Source organism: Buteo buteo, chromosome 10 (assembly GCF_964188355.1).
Source record: "Buteo buteo chromosome 10, bButBut1.hap1.1, whole genome shotgun sequence".
Lineage (NCBI taxonomy): Eukaryota > Metazoa > Chordata > Aves > Accipitriformes > Accipitridae > Buteo > Buteo buteo.
Genome location: NC_134180.1, coordinates 23,996,003 through 24,014,546, shown reverse-complemented (window position 1 = coordinate 24,014,546; position 18,544 = coordinate 23,996,003). Strand labels below are relative to the sequence as shown.

General features: G+C 36.1%; 1 protein-coding gene across 4 annotated transcripts in view; it reads right to left on the bottom strand.

Annotated features, from left to right (window-relative positions):
- DPYD (dihydropyrimidine dehydrogenase) overlaps positions 1-18,544 on the bottom strand; it is a 371,706-nt gene that overhangs the window by 228,431 nt on the left and 124,731 nt on the right. For all 4 annotated transcript variants that reach the window (XR_012652042.1, XM_075038929.1, XM_075038930.1 and 1 more), the window contains exons 7-8: positions 16,785-16,866; positions 14,186-14,273 (exon numbers count right to left, since the gene is read on the bottom strand). Coding sequence is in view for 3 of the 4 variants with exons in the window: in XM_075038929.1 (XP_074895030.1) it covers positions 14,186-14,273; positions 16,785-16,866 (170 nt within the window). In the remaining variant the exon portion in view is untranslated. The remainder of the gene's footprint in view (positions 1-14,185; positions 14,274-16,784; positions 16,867-18,544) is intronic.

Below are 18,544 nucleotides of genomic sequence, written 5' to 3'. Positions count from 1 at the left end.
GACCCTAAGTAACTAAATACAATATGACTACTACGCTGTAGCCCTTCAGCACTAATTCCCACAGACAAAACAGGGTGTGAAAACAGGTTCAAGGGACATAGCAGCACATCATCCAATTTTACTAAAAATTGGCACACCTTATTAAAAATTTTACCAGGTTATACTTTCTTTACATGACAGCAAAACATCCTTTTTTTCTGGCTGGAGTTTATACACACTTAAGTGATCAGTGCCAAATCCCAAGACGAAAAATATTTTAGATGCCTACTGAATTAGACAGAACAGAAAAGTAAGAAAGTGGGTAAGGTATACACAAATAATAGGTGTAGATTTATGGAACAGCTTAGACCAGCATTTCCAAATATTCCCCACTGCAAAGAAGCGCTCCATAGTCACTGACCTGGCATAAGATGAGAAAATGGGAAAGCAGGCTGTATCTTTCCACTGTTCCACCTTACCTATTTCCAGAACTAGAGAAAAGACAGTTTTCTCTAACACGGGAGTCAGGGCTCTCCAACTTGTCTGCACCCATGTTGCAGTTTCATGGAACTGAGTCTGCACCATCATTAGCTCTACGTGATCTGAACTCCATGGCAGCTCTGAATAGAGCCAAGTGACCTGACACCAGATCAACACACAGAGACACGTACCACAGAAAAAATAAGGCCACTTTATAAACCAAGGGCAGTCTAGAAGACTACCCAGCAACTCCAAGACTAGCCTAGAAGTGTGCAAAAGTAAAACCTCCATCTACAAGTCACCGCCCATTTTCAAACACGCAGCTTACACAGGGAGAAGAGAATTAGACCTTTGTTCATAAACACACTTACAGCAAATTTAACAAACTTTAATGGCACTACCTTTTAATGACACTACCAATGAATTAATTTTCCTGATTTCAATGTTAAAATTGCATCAATATATTTTTTTACTTTTATTATATATCTAAGAGAGAATCCTTTCTGTTCATATGTGCAGTTTGAACAGCTGTATATGATGCCAAATGCAAACATTTAAGGGAAGTTCCAGAATATTAAATTTAACCCTCATTTCTGTCTCAATGACAGATGCAAGAATTCCAACTAGGTGGATTTTATGAACAGTTAAATGATTTGTATTCAGAGCAACATTAAAAATCCCCATGACAAAGTGTACTTGAACAAAAATACCCTCCTTGTGACACACTCTTTACAAGTAATGTGTTTTCATTTTTCACATGTTGCATCTCATTTATTCTATTCAGGCACACATAGTTAAATCTACAAGATATGATAAGCTTTCAATACCTTTGAAATAATAAATCATTTCTTACAGATGTTTTCACCCACTGCAAGGCTGCTGCTTATTACTTAAACATTATCTGTATCTATCACTGCCCAGCGCTAAACAGGAAAGGCACCTCATTTTGAGTTTTGACTTTTATTCACTGGTTAGTCCCTGACCCTTATACTACTGCATGCTTATTAGAAATATGGAAACCCCTACTGCATGGCAGATCTTACTACAAGGAGTTTTAGGAGTGTTATACAAGGAGAAGCATATTTTTCTTCAAGAACTGAAGGAAACAAAGTCAAGCTGCTCTTCAAATTGGCAACACAAATGCAATCACATTGTCTTCAAAGCTCTTTTCCAACATGTAAGTAAAATGTAACCATGTTAGCAAACTACTTCTGCTCTAGATCTTTTCATATCTGAAATGTTTCATTTTTGATAAATTATTAAAATTTCATTTCAGAAAACAGTACATAGGATACAATACATCTTTAACAGTATGATCCTAGGGGGGAAAATTTAAAGAAAATGGTACAATGTGAGTAAGAACTTATCTGATAAAAAATTTCAACTTCCTTGTGATTATTGAGAAATTGCTGGATTCATGTCAATAATGCAAAATAAAACTTTTGCATTATTTAATTTGCTATTTTGGTCATTACACATCTTTTTCAAAATACTGGAATAGAAACGAAATTTGGGGAAGCAGCACAAATTGCAAGTGGTTAGGAATGAAGATTTCTGTAGCTCCAAGAAAGACTGAATGTTTGACAGCAAGAACACAGTCTATCTTCTCCACAGCACTTTTACAATACTGAGCATTTTTATAGCACTTTTAGTGTTAAGTTTCACTATTCCCATATGATAGTACAGAAGAATGAAGTCAGCCAGGAGGCCAATAGCCAGAGCCCAAGTCTCGCTCTCAGCAGAGCATCACACCACACTGCTTCCCTCCAGTGATCTACTGTGGTTGATGATTTATGTTTTTGTTATTAACCAAGTGAAAAATTAAAGGCAATGAACATGGCTTCCAGTTAAAAACAACCACCATCTCCTGCCACAGCTGCAATTCACTCGACTCTCCTTTAACTAAACAGTTTGCATATTCTATAGCTTTCTGAAAGAACACTGAACACCACACTTGTATCTATGATTATTCACTCTGCAAGGCTGATTAAACACATTGCATTCTTGCAAGCATGGCAGGTCTACAGAAGTGACTGAGCTACAATGTGTATTTTCTATGCTTCAATACAATAAAGGGCACATTCAGCACATGCAAAGGCCCATATTTGCATTTGAAAAATAAGGAACCAACTTGCCAATGTAGTGGGTGTATGAAGACTCTTATGTCCCTACGATTTAAAAAGTGCTAAGATTTCAAAACTTTCTTTACTTAATTTTACTGGGCTTTCCAGAAAAAGCTGTGCACAAAGAAGGCATGCATTGTAACAATTAGGGGTGAATTCTTTAGATTCTGTCTACTGGGAGAAGGAAATCAGTTTTTTTAATGCAAATTAACTCCAAGTTTTATTATGAAGAAGCTACTACAGTAACAAAACAGGAAGGAACTTTATCCCAGTGATTAGCACAGACACCACAAGCGAGCACCTTATGCTTCCTGCACAGAATAGTCACTGTGTCTCTCTCCCCCAGCTCTACAAATTTCTTTCTGCTAGGAACAGGCAAGAACTCAAAACTCTGAGTGTAAGGAGACAAACCGGCAATTTAAAATCCCATAATCTGGAACAACTTCAGGATCAGTAGTAGTCTGGAACTCAGGCTAACCGCACTAACCCCTGGCGTAGCACCATGCCGCGAGCTCCTGTGCTGAAGCTGCAGAGGAGGCTGCAGGAACCAGGCTCAGCTATCACCTCGGGCTCCAGCATGGAAGAGCTCTGCTAGCCCGCCAGGGCCTTCCCGAGCTTTGTGTGGAGAGCGTGGGGGACCAGCCACCTCACCTGGGCGAGGATCAAATAATTAAAACTGCCTAAAATCTATTCAGAATAGGCACCACAATGCTTCGCATTTTGGACCTCCCCTTTTCCCTTAGCTACCAAGAGTGTTTTTTCTACAGTACAGTTGTGAATATCAAACTTGGGAGCCACAAGCTACATAAGAATGTAAAGACCTGCTCTTTGGTCACCCAAGTATGTAAAATCTTCTTGGGAGCATTTTTTTTGGTTTTGAAGCAACCCTTATCTAACTCTCTAAAGGTTAAGAAAACTCCCAGATAAAAATTTAGCCATCAGTTTTCATCTACAAAAGATTTGTATTGGGCCATAATAGCAGAATCAGGCCTGTGTTTCCCAGCAAACAGAAAAGCAATCACGTCTAAGTCACCTGTATACTGAAATAATGAATTGTGATATTTTCACTCTCTAACTTCAAAACAATATACTAACTATAAAATCAGAATAACTGTTTCTTTTAGAAGGTATGTTCCATTCTCATTTAAAAAATCCAATGTATTAGAGAAAAAGCTATAAATATTGTACTGTTGAGAAATGGTCTTTGATAATGGTTAATGATGTTATCTCAATTTAAATAAGAACCTGGTACTGAAATTTCATTATCTACTGAACTGTTAGAATCTATTTAAAAATACAAATCACACTCAAATAAACAACCATCTATTACCATCAGTCACAAACCAACAGTGAATTATTTCTAACAAAAAAAATCCTAAGAAATCTGCAGTGAGTTATACCATGTTCCATTACATCAATGAAACAATAACAAACAAAACCTTGACAATTCTTAGAAATATAGTAATAGAGCACAAGTTTCTACTTGGTAAGTAACTAGTAATTTCAACACAATGGCAGGATTAACATTAACAATTAATTGTCTGAAATCTGTTGATCTTTAAATTCTCATTATTCTTTTTTTTTTTCTTCCTATGAAACTAATCACCAAAGATCATTAGAGGGAATGTTGAATCATCATACTAGCTGTTGAATGCATTTTCACTTTCTCTAACGATTCATGTTCAGCTTACATTTTTAGCACAAATGAATGAAAAATAGCCAAAGGATTTCCTGTGTAAGAAAACACTGTCAAGGACAATGAATATGGTTTGATACTATAAAACATGCATAGAAGACTATCTATGTGACTTTATGCACAAGGAATGTCAAATTTGATCTCATGCCTATAGGACACACCTGTACTCTACACAAACCCACAATAGAGAAATATTTGCATACCTGTTAACCTTTCTTTTAAAAGATTTGCCATGTGACACATACTATAATATTAATATACTCTATCCTAATTATATACAGTCTTAGTAATCATTAACATATGTATTCACACAGTGTCTTTTAATTTCATAGTAAAAGCAACCATACAACTGGCATCTCCAGAAAGTACAGATTAGAATAGTAAAGAACAATTTTCAAGTATCATGACCACGACAAGTGGTTCAAAAGCCTGGATAATCTCTATCCACTCAAAATTCAAGACACAGCAGCAAAAATATTTACACAGCTTCGTTAAAGATTACTTACTATAGTGAACATGTAAAATTTTCTTCTCAGATATTTGTTGCCCTTAAAAACTACCATCCCATTAAAAGTAAAGAGATCTGGAAGGTGGTGGACATGCCTTCCCATGATGGTAGAAGCTATTGTAGTGGATAAGAAAATTACAAATACCACTGGAATAGGAAAGTTTTTCAATTAATGCGTTGAGCCTGAAGGAAGGACTGAGGGATTCCCTCAGGCACAGACCACAGGCAAAGAAAGCTACAGGTCTCAGAAGGCCTTCAGACTGTGAATCCCAACCAGACAAACAGAATCACTAGTGAGTGTGCCCCAAGTTACACGAAGGACCAAAACTGGCCTCAAGCACACCTAGCTGTCAGGATTTTCCCCTGAAATTAGGTAGCTGCCCTTCATTATACCAAACTGTTCCTAGATCAACAAAGGCCTGACTACCAAGCAATGATGAAAAGGGAAGCAGATGACTGAGAAGCACAAGACAACCACCAGGTCAGACAGAAGCCTTGACCCCTCCAGCAGTGGCTTCCTAGAGACCACTTTCCTGAAGCAGAGAAGTGGCAGAGCAAGAAGTTTTCCTAAAGCAATCTCTAAAAGTCCTTCAACAAGCACTGCAAATCTACCACACAAATCCAGGTTTTGTCTTAATTTGTCAAGTCAATTCAACAAGCAGATACACGCCTTGTTGAATGGGTAGTGAAAGGAATATGAATTCAGGAACATTATATTTATGAGACATAAATGTGTACAGGAAGACTGCTTAAAACTTTACTCATTAACACAAAAAAGTGCTTGCCATCTTCTCACCAATTATTGGCACTAAACAAGTGAGATTTTGATACCCTTCCTACTCCTTTACAATCTTTAAAAATAAAAAAAAATAAATGCAACAAGCCTAAGTTTTTAACTAGCCTTTTATTCTCCATAAGCAAGATGAAGGAAAGTAAGGAATTTCTAAACCTATTGTTTAAATTTTGCATTGTCAGCCCTCCTATAGTAATAGGTAGAACAACGTTTCAAAAAGTGTCTGATTGCATTAAATACATATTGGACCACATGCACTCTCCTTACAAGGAAAGAGAGCTCAACTAAAGCAAATGGATATGCACCCACTTACCAGCTGTATTTTAGATGGTTGTTCATTCTGTGTCTAAATGTTAACATGGAAGTAAAAAGATGGCAGCATAATTAATACTCTACATCTAAAAGATAAAAGTAAATGACTCATGGAGTGAACTTTCAGAAGCAACAGGTAAGCAAGCAAAACTCTTTTCTTTAAGTGTAAGGCACTGAAGTGTGTAAAATCAGAATATGAAAATGCAGTATCAAACATCACCATTTTGTTCAATATTTTCTTTTCTAATGTACTTCTCAAACATCAAAATGCTTAAAAATAAATGCTTGAATAAACTCCCAAAAAGTGCTAAATAATGTTAGATGAAGTAATCTGCTAAGATATTATAAAATTTAACTTTTCTTGAAACAATATGAATCAAATTGATATACTTAGATCTGCATTTCTTCAGGGAAACTGTCCAACATCTTGGAAAGAGACAGGAAATTCTTTTGTAAAAAATGTGCAGTAGAGATTGTTACGCTAAGTAGTTTTTTGGTAGGAAAGATGAGTAAATAACAGCATGAATGTCTGTGTAATTTGCAAGTGAATAACTTAAGGATGCCCATGGGCAGATTATTAGTATTTTTTGAAAGTGTCCTAAGACTATTAATAGTTAATAAGCTGTTTCGTGCATCTGAGCCTTAAAAGCTTTCCACTGCCTACTGCTTCCGATGTGTATCAGGAAGGTTCCACCAATATCCAGAGCAGTAGTGACAGAACTGGAAGAACAGCTTACTACAAATGCCAGTAGTAGAAAAAGATGCCTCAAACATAAAAATTCTTTGATGTATATATATTGTTGGTCTCCAGGAAAGATGCTGCACTAGGAATAAAAGCAAGTTCAAACATCTGCTATAAGCATGTAAGAACAGGTTCTTTCCTTTTCTAATATAACTATATTCCTTTTGTTTTTTAATAACAAAATTTTTTAGATTAAAGAGTAGCAGAAGATGAGAATAACGTGAATATTGAGGACTAACAAGTTTTGTATTAGTACCAATTTACGGTGTAATTTGTTTATAATACTCTCCACATGAGACATGAAAAAATTAAGAAATGTGTTATTATAGAAGAGTGCATTCATCCTCCAAGCTGTGAGCCATGAGCTATGCCTCTCCAGGAGGCAGACTATAAAGAAGTCCTATACATGACTGCACAAACTCATGTAGACCTTCTTCCTTGGGACTTAATTTCATGCAGTTGCAGTTCAGTGTGCAGTTTTGATCCTGTTCTGTACTAAATTGCAAATGCATCTATCACTGGCCGTCTCATGGATCTTTATTTAAAAAAATAAATAAATTTTTTTCATCTTAATTTTAAAATTATTCAGGTTACTGTAAGGCAATTATGAAATGCTTTGAATTGGTTTTGTCCAAATCCTGCCACTGCTCTTTGTCACTGTTGCTATTCAAACTGTTCAAAGTGCTCTCTCTGACTTCATGACCCATCCCGATGACTTCATTTTCATTATATCTAATCCCAAAGTCTCACAGCTTTTTGCAGCTAAATGGATTTGAGTAGTTTGTTTTGTCACAATAAAATGTAATTCCAAGTGTTTTCCCTGGCGCTGCAGCCTGTATTATTTTTTACTGCATAAGGATACTGATGCCTGAAAAGCCAGTGTTGTCACCATTTAAAATCCTGGGTAAAAAGCACCATCTTTGCAAGATTCTGAGACAGTGACAACCCTTGTCTACAAGCATCAATAAAACCAACCAAGAAACTAAGCTAGACACACATTTATTTTGAGTATCTAGCTGATCATGTTTCCAACAACATCATTCTTTCCTGCACTACCTTCCAACACATTATTTTTCACCCCTGCTTGTTGTGGTTTATCTGGTCTTTAGGCTTTGGATTCCTTGCAGCAAAAACTGTACCATCTATAAAGTGTCAAAATACTTATGAAATTATAAAATAATACAAAAAAACACCAAAAAACCTCCAAAAATAGAGCTGAAGATCCTAAGAACCTAAGGCTGCACAATGCTTGTGCTATAGTTCCATCTTTAACCAAGATGCCTTATATTTTACATGACTTGCTACATTACCTCTGAGCCAAACAGGTCTTCACAAAGAGGCCTAAAAGCATAATTTTGGGGAACATCTTAAATGCCAAGCAACAGAAAACAATTCTGAAAAACAACCAACCAACAGATAAATCCTGGATATGCTTTCAAATGACTCTGCCTCTAAACTTTTCCCTCTGGAGGTGATAAGTGAAAAAGCAAGTGAAGAGAAAAAGAAAATTCAGAAATACAAGGTAAAACAAAACCAGAGAAGCAAACAAATAAAAGTCTGTTCACAACCTGAAATGAGAACTATTTTGAATATGACATATTTCCTCCATAAATGTCTGTGCTGGCCATGGGCCTACAGGCCCCATATGCAGATTTCATGTCCTCCAAATTTAGTTTATGAATCAGGAGTACGATGCACAATTTTTTGCTGTAGCACAAGCAAAATGAACATCTGTTCACTTTTTGCCACGTAGGTTTATATCTGTGTGGGTGGGTGTGAACAGAGCTCTTGATGTGTAATATTCTTCCCATCTGCACACCAGGTGGCACTGCATAGTTAATCAGAAGATAATAACAGGCATGAGGAGATTACTTACTTTTTGGGGAACAGACAGTAAATCTATCTCACAGGGTTTTTTTAAAAAACAAGGTACATCAATGCTTGGACTTTTAATTTCTTTTTTTGGTGTGTAATTTCATTGCAATCAATGGAATCATCTGATTATATTATTGTTCGAATGCTATGTTAATTAACTATGAATGACTGCAATTATCACAAAGGTTCTTTCCACAAGGCATTTAATTTATTTCTTTTTTAGGTACAGTTTTAACCCTTGTAAGCAGGATATACTATTTAGGATACATCCAAACAACAATCTGTTTAGATTTACTCTGTATGCTCATCTAACCTATCATTTCACAGTATTTAATACAACCTCTGAATACCCTAATACAATAAAACTGACTTTATAGCAATTCAACATCACAAGATGGAGGAAGAAACAAGAAAGCTTCATTACTAGCTGCATTTGCCCTACAATGAGAAGTTAAGTAGAAAGTTAGTTTGTGCTGCAAGTTTAAGCCTACAGACACTAAAGTTAAAGTGTCTAAGCAATTTCTGGGAATGGGGGCTTAAGATTTTTTAAAATATTTTACCAAATAAAACTATCTTTGAAGATATATTTTTATCTGAACTTTATATAAAGAGAATGTAAATGTTATATAAAACCTCTATGTTATGGTAAAATGTTACAGAATAAGGATAGAGGTTTGTGTAAAAGTCTGCAGAAAATATGTTTATGGTGATAGCCTTTCTATATATTTGTCTGAATGTCACATGAAACATCCTTAAATACTTTAAATATTTAGGTCATTCATTTTCATTCAATTAAATAGTTGTATAAAAAAAATTGTTTTGTATTTCCTCTTTCAAAAAGAATATACAATGCTTTGTGGAGTCTTAGAAGACAGAACCACAGAATCCTGTTTTCCAAAGAAAGTAGCTGAACTTCAAGAAGGGTGAGTAATAAAAGCCTAGTATTTCTGCGTTTGCTCTGATAGCCAAGCAAGACACATACACATAGACATTCTTCGTAAAAATCATAAGTATTCTACCCTGAAAATCAACCAGGAGACACAGTAAGACAAAGTGTTCAGACTACTCTGTTCTCCGTAAGATACCCTTCGCTGCTGTACTTTGCTGTCTCTGAGGACCATGTGCTCTCTCCTCTAGCCCCTCACCCCTTCATTGATTTCTCTTTTTGCTCTCAGCATGCCGATTCTCTGTTGCCGTGAGTCTCTATGGTGTTTACAGAAGGCAGTAACTGATGCGAGACTTTTTTTTTTTAATAGCAAAATTTTCAATATGATTTGTCAGCTCAATCACCAATTCTTCACAAACATTTCTTATCAAAAAGCAGAGCTGATTCTAGGTAGAGCATGTTGAGTGTAATCTAGCAAATCTGGAAAGGATTTTTTTTTTTTTTTCCTATGCATAAGTTTAGAGGTTAATTTTAAAACTTTGAAAGTTCAATTGGGAGGTTTAATTCATATTCATTAATGTTTGTGAATAACAAAATAAAACTAAAAGATATGTAACTGTTAGATAAACAGAATTTTAAAATGAAAATTTTAAGTACTCTGATTCCACATCTCTAATTCTTAATCGGCATTTTTAATTGCCCATTGAAATAAGACTGAATAAGTTTAGAAATTGCACCAAGCTAAATGACAATGAAAAGAACTAAAAAATATAGTTGAGACTCCCAGAATATATTTAACAGTTTGTTCCTCCCTTTGTATGGGTGCTGCCTTTTAGTCATGTGAAAAAATTCTCATGTGTGCTATTGTCTATCATTACTTTTGATGTAAGAAACTGAGATTCATGGACTACCCTTTATGTTAGCTGTAATCTGAAATCAGGACTGCTGAAGAAAAACAGAAGAATGGTCTATCTCTTGGGTCCTTGTATGTAAAACACAAGATACGTCTGCTGTCAGATGTTGCAAAATATACATCTTTGTAGAGAGGAAACTGAGAGGACATGAGAGTAAATGATGGACAGGGAAGAGGTAATTCATCTATTGATCCTCTAGAAATAAACAGAAGTACAGCATTAAGAACTAGCTGGATGAAACACAGTTCAGATAAAGCAAAAAACAGGAAACTGAAGGAAAGAACTACCAAAAGCAAAAAAAGGTAACAAGCAATCCTGTGACTAAGATTCACCTACCATTTGTTCTGAGGTTCTGCTATCAGAGGGCAGCGTTGCCTTCCAGTATGCCATTGCCCAGATTAATCTCTTTCATTACCACTTATCCAGGTAACTATGAAAGCTTTTCCTTGGATCCAGTCTTTGCTAGTTCAGCGTATGTCTTCGTAACCCCAAATTCCACATCAGTCTCTACAACATTATACACACAGCCACAGCCTACTTGGTATCGTGGTTTAACCGCAGCCAGCAACTAAGCACCACGCAGCCGCTCACTCACCCCCCCCCATCCAGTGGGATGGGGGAGAAAATCAGGAAAAAGAAGTAAAACTCCTGGGTTGAAATAAGAACGGTTTAATAGAACAGAAAAGAAGAAACTAATAATGATAATGATAACACTAATAAAATTACAACAGTAGTAATAAAAGGATTGGAATGTACAAATGATGCGCAGGGCAATTGCTCACCACCCACCGACCGACACCCCGCCAGTCCCCGAGCGGCGATTCCCTGCCCCCACTTCCCAGTTCCTAAACTAGATGGGACGTCACATGGTATGGAATACACCGTTGGCCAGTTTGGGTCAGGTGCCCTGGCTGGGCATGAGAAGCTGAAAAATTCTTGACTATAGTCTAAACACTACTGAGCAACAACTGAAAACATCAGTGTTATCAACATTCTTCACATACTGAACTCAAAGCATAACACTGTACCAGCTACTAGGAAGACAGTTAACTCTGTCCCAGCTGAAACCAGGACACTTGGGAAACATAAGATGGTGCAAAATAAAATAGTATGGAGGTAAGGTGTGACTCAAATTGAGATCCTAGAAGTTGCCAAAGGTTCGTGACACATACTGGCCATCTGTTCATTTTCAGGTGTGGTACAAGTTGTTTTTCTGAGCTTTAAACAGTGACTTAAATGCACCAGACCTACTGGCTGGAGAGAGTCTTTCACGGTAAGATAAGCCACCATAGTCTCAATGCCTCAGTAAGCAAAGACTTGAAGCTAAGTATTTTTTATTATTATTATTATTTATTTTAGAGTAAGGCTGTTAACCTGTATCCCTTTGTGAACTTCTTAGGAATTCTTTACCCTTCAGGTCTGAAACAGAGCAAATACGTTGACGAGAGCATACTTTTAACACCTTTCCAAACAGCTCTCACAAAAAGCTTTTGCTATTCATTTTTCTTCAATAAGGTCACTTGCTAGAAGTGATCAAACCTCAGTCACCTATGCTTTACCTTTTATAGACACAGCTGAGGGGTGTACTTTCCCTACCTCATGCAACATTCCCACAGAGCAATGGACTTTTTCCTGATGCATAACTGTGTGGAAAATAGCTTTCAAATTTCTCTTTGCATCTCCACCTGCCCTTATGCAGCTGGCTATTTACAAGTGCTCTTCCAGTTCATGAATCACACATGGACTCTTGTACAATCCTGATGGACAAATTCTTGAGTTCCGTATCATTTGCAAGACTAAAGGTGTGCTCTTCAAAAATCATATCACTATGACAAAACCCTCTTACAGTGTACTCCCTCTTCCTAACAGGGACTTCATCTTCTTTTACACACCCATTCACTTTTTCTTTCTTCTGCTAATAAGGAAAATTGAAAACTACCATGTTAATTTCCCATCAAGGTACAGATTCATTCAAAAGCAAGTTACAACCACCTTTAAAAAAAAAATCCTCTATTTTATGTAAATAGTGTTCTCTAATTATTTTACTCCCATGATTCAGGGTAATCAAATGCAACATTTCATTGAATATGTTTGTTCAGTAGCCAAAGAACACAAAATGAAATACAGTACAGACTCATTATGGAAAAACTGCTGCTGTTGAGAGTTTATAAATGCTCTGTTGCATTAATATAACTAACCCTAGAAATCTTTAATCCCTTGGTTTGTCCTCCATCTTTCACTAACAGTATGCAAGGCCACATTACTGTCCAGTGTCTTACACAGTACTGTAAAAGAGAGATGACAGGCAGACGTGAGGGTACAGAGAGGGACCAACTTCATCATTAATGCAAGGTAGCTTCCAATAACAAAACTTTGTAGGAACACATAATCCTTCATTAGCATTTATACCCTCTGTTTCCTAATACAGTCAGTGAACACATGGTTTACAGAAGAATTATGCTTCACATACCTTGTTTATTAAAATTCTGGCTGTGTCCCTTTACCTAGCATCTGTATGGCACAATGTTGTCTATATGTATTTCTAACCAAAAAATATTTTATATTAGGATAAATTTATTAAGGTCAGAAAATAAACCCACATACATAAAACAAACTTTCCAATCCTATGTGAAGTGCTTGGTGGTCATTTTTGCTAACCTTTAATTGAACTGTTATTTTAAATTTCTGAGTCAGAAATGCAGGGGAATCATGCTGATATTCCAAAAATGACTGATAATTTTTTCCTAAATGCTAGACTCTCAGAAAACAAATGTTTATTTATGAATTAATCCCTCATTGGTGAGATTTCACAAAACAGTTTGAAAGACAGATGAAAACAATAAAGAAGATAAGTTGGACCATTCCCTTGTATACAATTACATCAAAATATGACACATCAGAATTCCTATACATGGAAGGTCTCTAACAATGTGAGGATTTAGGATTATATAAATCACAATGTTCTGTACTATAATCACATGACAGAATAGACCTGCAAAGCTTATTATACTGCATAACCAGATGGTAAACAACAGTTGTCGCTGTACTAAGAATTACATCTCTGTAATCAATAATAGGAAGGAGGAACAGTTGGACAACTTGTTTCCTATTATGTTCACTTAGGCAACGTCTAGATCAATAAAGAGCATTAAGCCTCATACCAACTGTAAACAATGCCTGCTCAACATGCCTATCATATGGTAGTGATGGGTCCAGCTGTACTTCAAAATACTGGTAAATGGATAACAATTCTAATCTAACATTAAAAAGAAGCAATGATTCAAATAGCAGGCAGGTGTGGGACTTCTTTAGCATATGAGAGAAGACAGATCTATGATGCCAGTTTTGGTATAAGTCAAAGTCAGCTTATTTTTTTAACCCATCCCATAATTACATTTCACTACAGCCTATCTGAAGGATGTTACATGTTTTATATGGAGGAAAGAAAAAAGCAACCAAGCATGGTATCACTAGCTTACATATAGACTCGGTAATTATGTGGGTATAGTAAGCTGTTCACAAAAATTGAAAACTGAATTTGTGTATCGCTCCAGGCCAAAATGGCAATTAATTACAAATAAGTTTTCACTTCATCCGTTTTTTAACTATTTAAACAAACAATAAATCATCCCAATCAGCTCCATTCTCATCTTAATTAAAAATCACATAAATGTGAAAACTTTAACAAATAACTGTCTTAAGACAGCTAGCTTTAGCTTCCTGGTTTGTAAATTTTCCTTATATTCCATACTTCCATAATGCATCAAATTGAAGCTGTCTCACATCATGCTATTAACACAGATACAAGTCCCAGATTATTCTTAGACAGCCATTCAATTTCAGGATGACAAAACACAGGACAGACAGCTCTTCTTACCTATTCCAATAAAGACTGCTTCATAGCCCTCTTCTTTCAAGGTACGGAGTGTCATTCCATGCATTGCAAGGCCTTTACTAAAAATTATCTGAAAGAATTAAAGGTTACTTGCTTTTAATGTGATAATGTGAAAATAATTTCTATCATGTCCTGCATACAGGCATCTTGCAGGATCTTCCAGTGAACAAACAAAGCAAATTAATTTTTTTTCCCCCCAAGCCAGGCTTAAAAGGCCAGACTGGCTCTGATTTAAGCAAGTGGCCCAAACTAGCTATGGGTAAAAGGTACCTTCAGATTATCCTCAGTTGGGGGCCACTACAGGCTAGCTTGGTTTCTGCTGTAAGCTAAAAGAGTTAAAGCAAGCTAAACAAACAAGAGAAGCCTGTCTACGGAACATGGTACTGAAGTAAAGCTGAAAAAGGCAGTTTTCTACTGTGAGTACATTGTTGTATTCAGTGCTGACTACAAAAGGTTCTATTCCCATGTGAAAATCAGAATGTAAGAAACATGATGTGGAAGCAAGAATCTTCTTTAGGGAATACGCACTAAACAGATCACCCAGCACACCAACCAAAAAACAAGCAGTTTAGGTTATTGCAGAAACATTAGTGAAAGTATGAGCCTCTTACAGGGAAATAAAGAAAAGACATGACACTATTCTGCATTAACAGGGGTTCTGAACAGAAAACCAAGCAGTGTTTTCCCACACAGTATCAGGCAGTTGGTAGGCCTCCAAGTGTGCAGAATGCAGCGTACTTTAGACTCTCTGAACTTGAATGACTTCCGCCAGTTTTTATTATATCACTTGTGTATTCACTTTACAAAATGTCATGCTCTGTTGTGTAAGCACTATACTTTGTGATCTTAACAGTCTAGTCTTCATGTCATTGTATGTCTTGTTTGTTATTGAATCTGCCTATATTCCATTTAATATACTTTTCCTATTGGTGGAAAAAAAAGGCAGATGTAAAATACAGTGTAAAATACTTAAAGCACTGACTTTTTTTGTCTTTGGAGATTTAGTATAAATTTTATCAGAGGTGCAAAAGCCATGTACTGTTGTAATCCTTTCAAGAACACAGACTACATCCTCACTGGCAACAAAATACATTCCATAAATTGTCATTACATTTTTTTATCCTATTGTGTACATACGTTATGAAAACCTAATGAAGGAATTTAAATGGCAATACTATTTTATGTGGGGATTCATAATACTCCTAGGGCCTAGCTCTGTAATCCTTATTCAGCTGACTAATTCTTACTAATTTCAGTAGAATTACTTGAATAAACAGCACTACTGAGCATTTACACAATACAGCACCTTCCACCACAGATCTGAAATGCTTTAAGTAAACACCAGAAAGTATTTCCAGCTTATAGAGGTATAAAACTAAGGTACTTAGTTAACCAGCTTGCAAAAGGATCAACTGCAAACCAATGGCAGAGCTTGGAAGCAAATTTACATTGAGATTCTCTGCTGCACTTCAAAACAGCGGAGGATCTGCAGGTCAAGATGACATGGTGGCTCTATCAGTCCATTCTGGAGACCCTGTCATAACAGGGAGCTCTGAGGAACTGAGTTTTGCAGAGGGTTCCCAGGAGCCTATGACCAGCAATTTTGTCTAAAATTGCCTCAGTGCTCTGATTTTAGCCCCATTCCTAACTCAACCTCCACTCTGTCCATCTTTTCAAGGGTTGCAAAGGGACCTTTAGAGTAGAAAAATAGACCTGTAGCATTGAAAGCCTTATCTTACATCTTACCAGCATTTTTATAAAACCTGGACAGGATGAGGTTCTCACTTGGGTCTACTGCTTTTATGATATGAACCAACATGAAAGATTCCAAGAAGAATTTCTTGCTTCACTGAATGCTTTAGTATTGTGTTAAAAATATATTATCCCTCCTGGTACTCAAAAATTTGATACAGTGATGCATTCTACATTCGTAACTTCTATTAGAATGTGCAGCAGTTGTAAATACTACCTAAATCTTCAGCTCAAGCCCTAAATTAACAACAAAGAGATGTTCCCATTATCTATAAACAACACACATTTGTTTAACAGAATAATGCATAACTATTACTTTCCAAGAAGTTGAATGAGTGTTATTGTTTATAATAGATGATCATGTTAGCGCTTTAATTTGATGCATTTTATTATAAAATAAACTTGGATGCAAGACTGGATGATAAACCATTAAGAAAAAACTCAGGGAGAGGGAACAAAAGGAGAAATATCAAATATGAATGTTTTAAGTAGTGCTAAACTTGCATGAAAAAAACTCGATTAAAAAAATCAAATCATTCCAATAGCTACATTGAACCCCTAAAGCAATTTAGGAATTTGTTTCTTACAGACAATTAATCACATGCAGGCATGCCAGATGAGAACTATTGATTGCCCTTTTCCAAACTAGTGGCATTCAGACAGGAGACAGACAAATGCCCTGAGCAAGAGGAAGCATCTTCCTGCCTCTGTCTAGTGTAGCTTTTAATCGTTCTTTACTAATGTGCATGACATTTTGCTGTTAATCTTTGGCACAGTTCTTGTTCTTTTTTCTTTGAGCTATACATAGACAGGATACATTTTTCATTACCTTCACTCCAAGATCCTTCATAAGCTCAACTTCAAAATTCACTACATCATACGGCAATCGGAACTGGGGGATTTCAGACGTACTAAAACAAATAAAAATGCTTGTGAAATACTTCCAGCTATTAGGAAGAAAGGATTTTTTTATTTGTTAAAAATGCAATACTTATAACAAACCTTCATTAATTTTGACGTATGTGAATGGAAATGTGCTGAAGCTTGACCATTGGCTTTTTTAACTTGTTAGAGTGACAAAATAGCATTATTCAGCCAATGCTAAAAATATAGGCCAGAAAGGCAGTACCTTGAGGCCAATCCTGCCCACACTTCTAGGTAACCATTTAACATATGTTAAGCTTGGGTCCAAAAGAACTTCATCTCTGTTCCTTTTGTGCACCAGAATATGTAACACTAAACAAAATTAAGACATCCATTTCAGAAAAGATCTCACGGGTATTAAAAGCAAAGTGATCTTCTAGCAATCATTCATTAAGCTATCCAATAAGAAAGAATCAAATTTCCCATACATTTTTTTAAAAGTGTTGCATATGCTATTTTGAGCAATGGTATTTAAAACTGTACCCTCCTCCATTTCTACTTCATAAATTTTTTTATGATCTTTCAGGATGGACAAAGTCAGTAATTTTCTATCAGCTTTTGTATCTCAAGTCTGCTTTTTGACTTAATGTTTATTAGCTGGCATTTTTTCCTCCTGGGAAAAATTAGGAATGACATCTTCAAGTTCCCAGAATCACAGATTTCCTATATGGGAAAACCGAAGTGCCAGCACAGAATCTCAGTTTTTATCTACTGGTACAGAACTTTCTCTCCAATGAAATGACATCTACTTATGCCAGTTCAAAAACTCTGCCATAAAATGCATTACAGGAAACACAGTGAAGTTCTATTTTAGATACTTTTGTTCAATGAAGATAAAAAAACCTGAATATGCAGAAAAGTCTGGATGCATGAAAGTCTCTCCCCAGATATTTCTAAGCTTCAGTCTAGTATGTTTTCAAATTAAACATAACAAAGCACTAGCAGAGATTCACTGTGGCTTTATTTTACATACTGTTAGTGACCACACCACCTTTAACATCTAACTTTGACAGCCCAGAAGGATTTTATTTATTTTAAGTTGCATCAACTTTAATTATATCAATAAGAAACTGGTGTTCCTCCTTATCATTTCTAATATTGCCCTTTTTTCACCTTTCCTGAACAGTGTGCAGTCAAAAGTGTTCTAAATACCAGATATAATGAACACGTCATGATAATACAACTTTCACAGATCATGCTTAGTAAAAAGGTGTCTGAGGCACAAACTAATGTATCAATATGATTCTGCAACAAAGATTCAATAAAGAAATCTAATAAAAAAAGGAAAATTCCATTTTCCAAGCCACCTGTATATCTGTTGAAGGCCTGTAATTTCCATTACATGCTTCCAGAACAGCACTGGCTGTTATGTCACTGTCAGAATTTGTAAACAGTTTTTTTCTCTTATTAAACATTCACTTAGTTTTGTGCTGTGGCGTATACCCACATATATGTACATATAAGTTCATATGCAAATACACACAGTTCTGTGGGGACACATGCATGCATATGTATCATGAAAATAAGCATTTTATGAAAGTCAACTGGTACATCAATAATTCTGATACAGTTTCTTTCAGCATTCTTTCAGCAGCAGAAGACAGTCTGACTCTGCAATGGAGAGACAGAGCGGGAGAAGGAAACGGGGCAGAGGTGCAGGGGGGA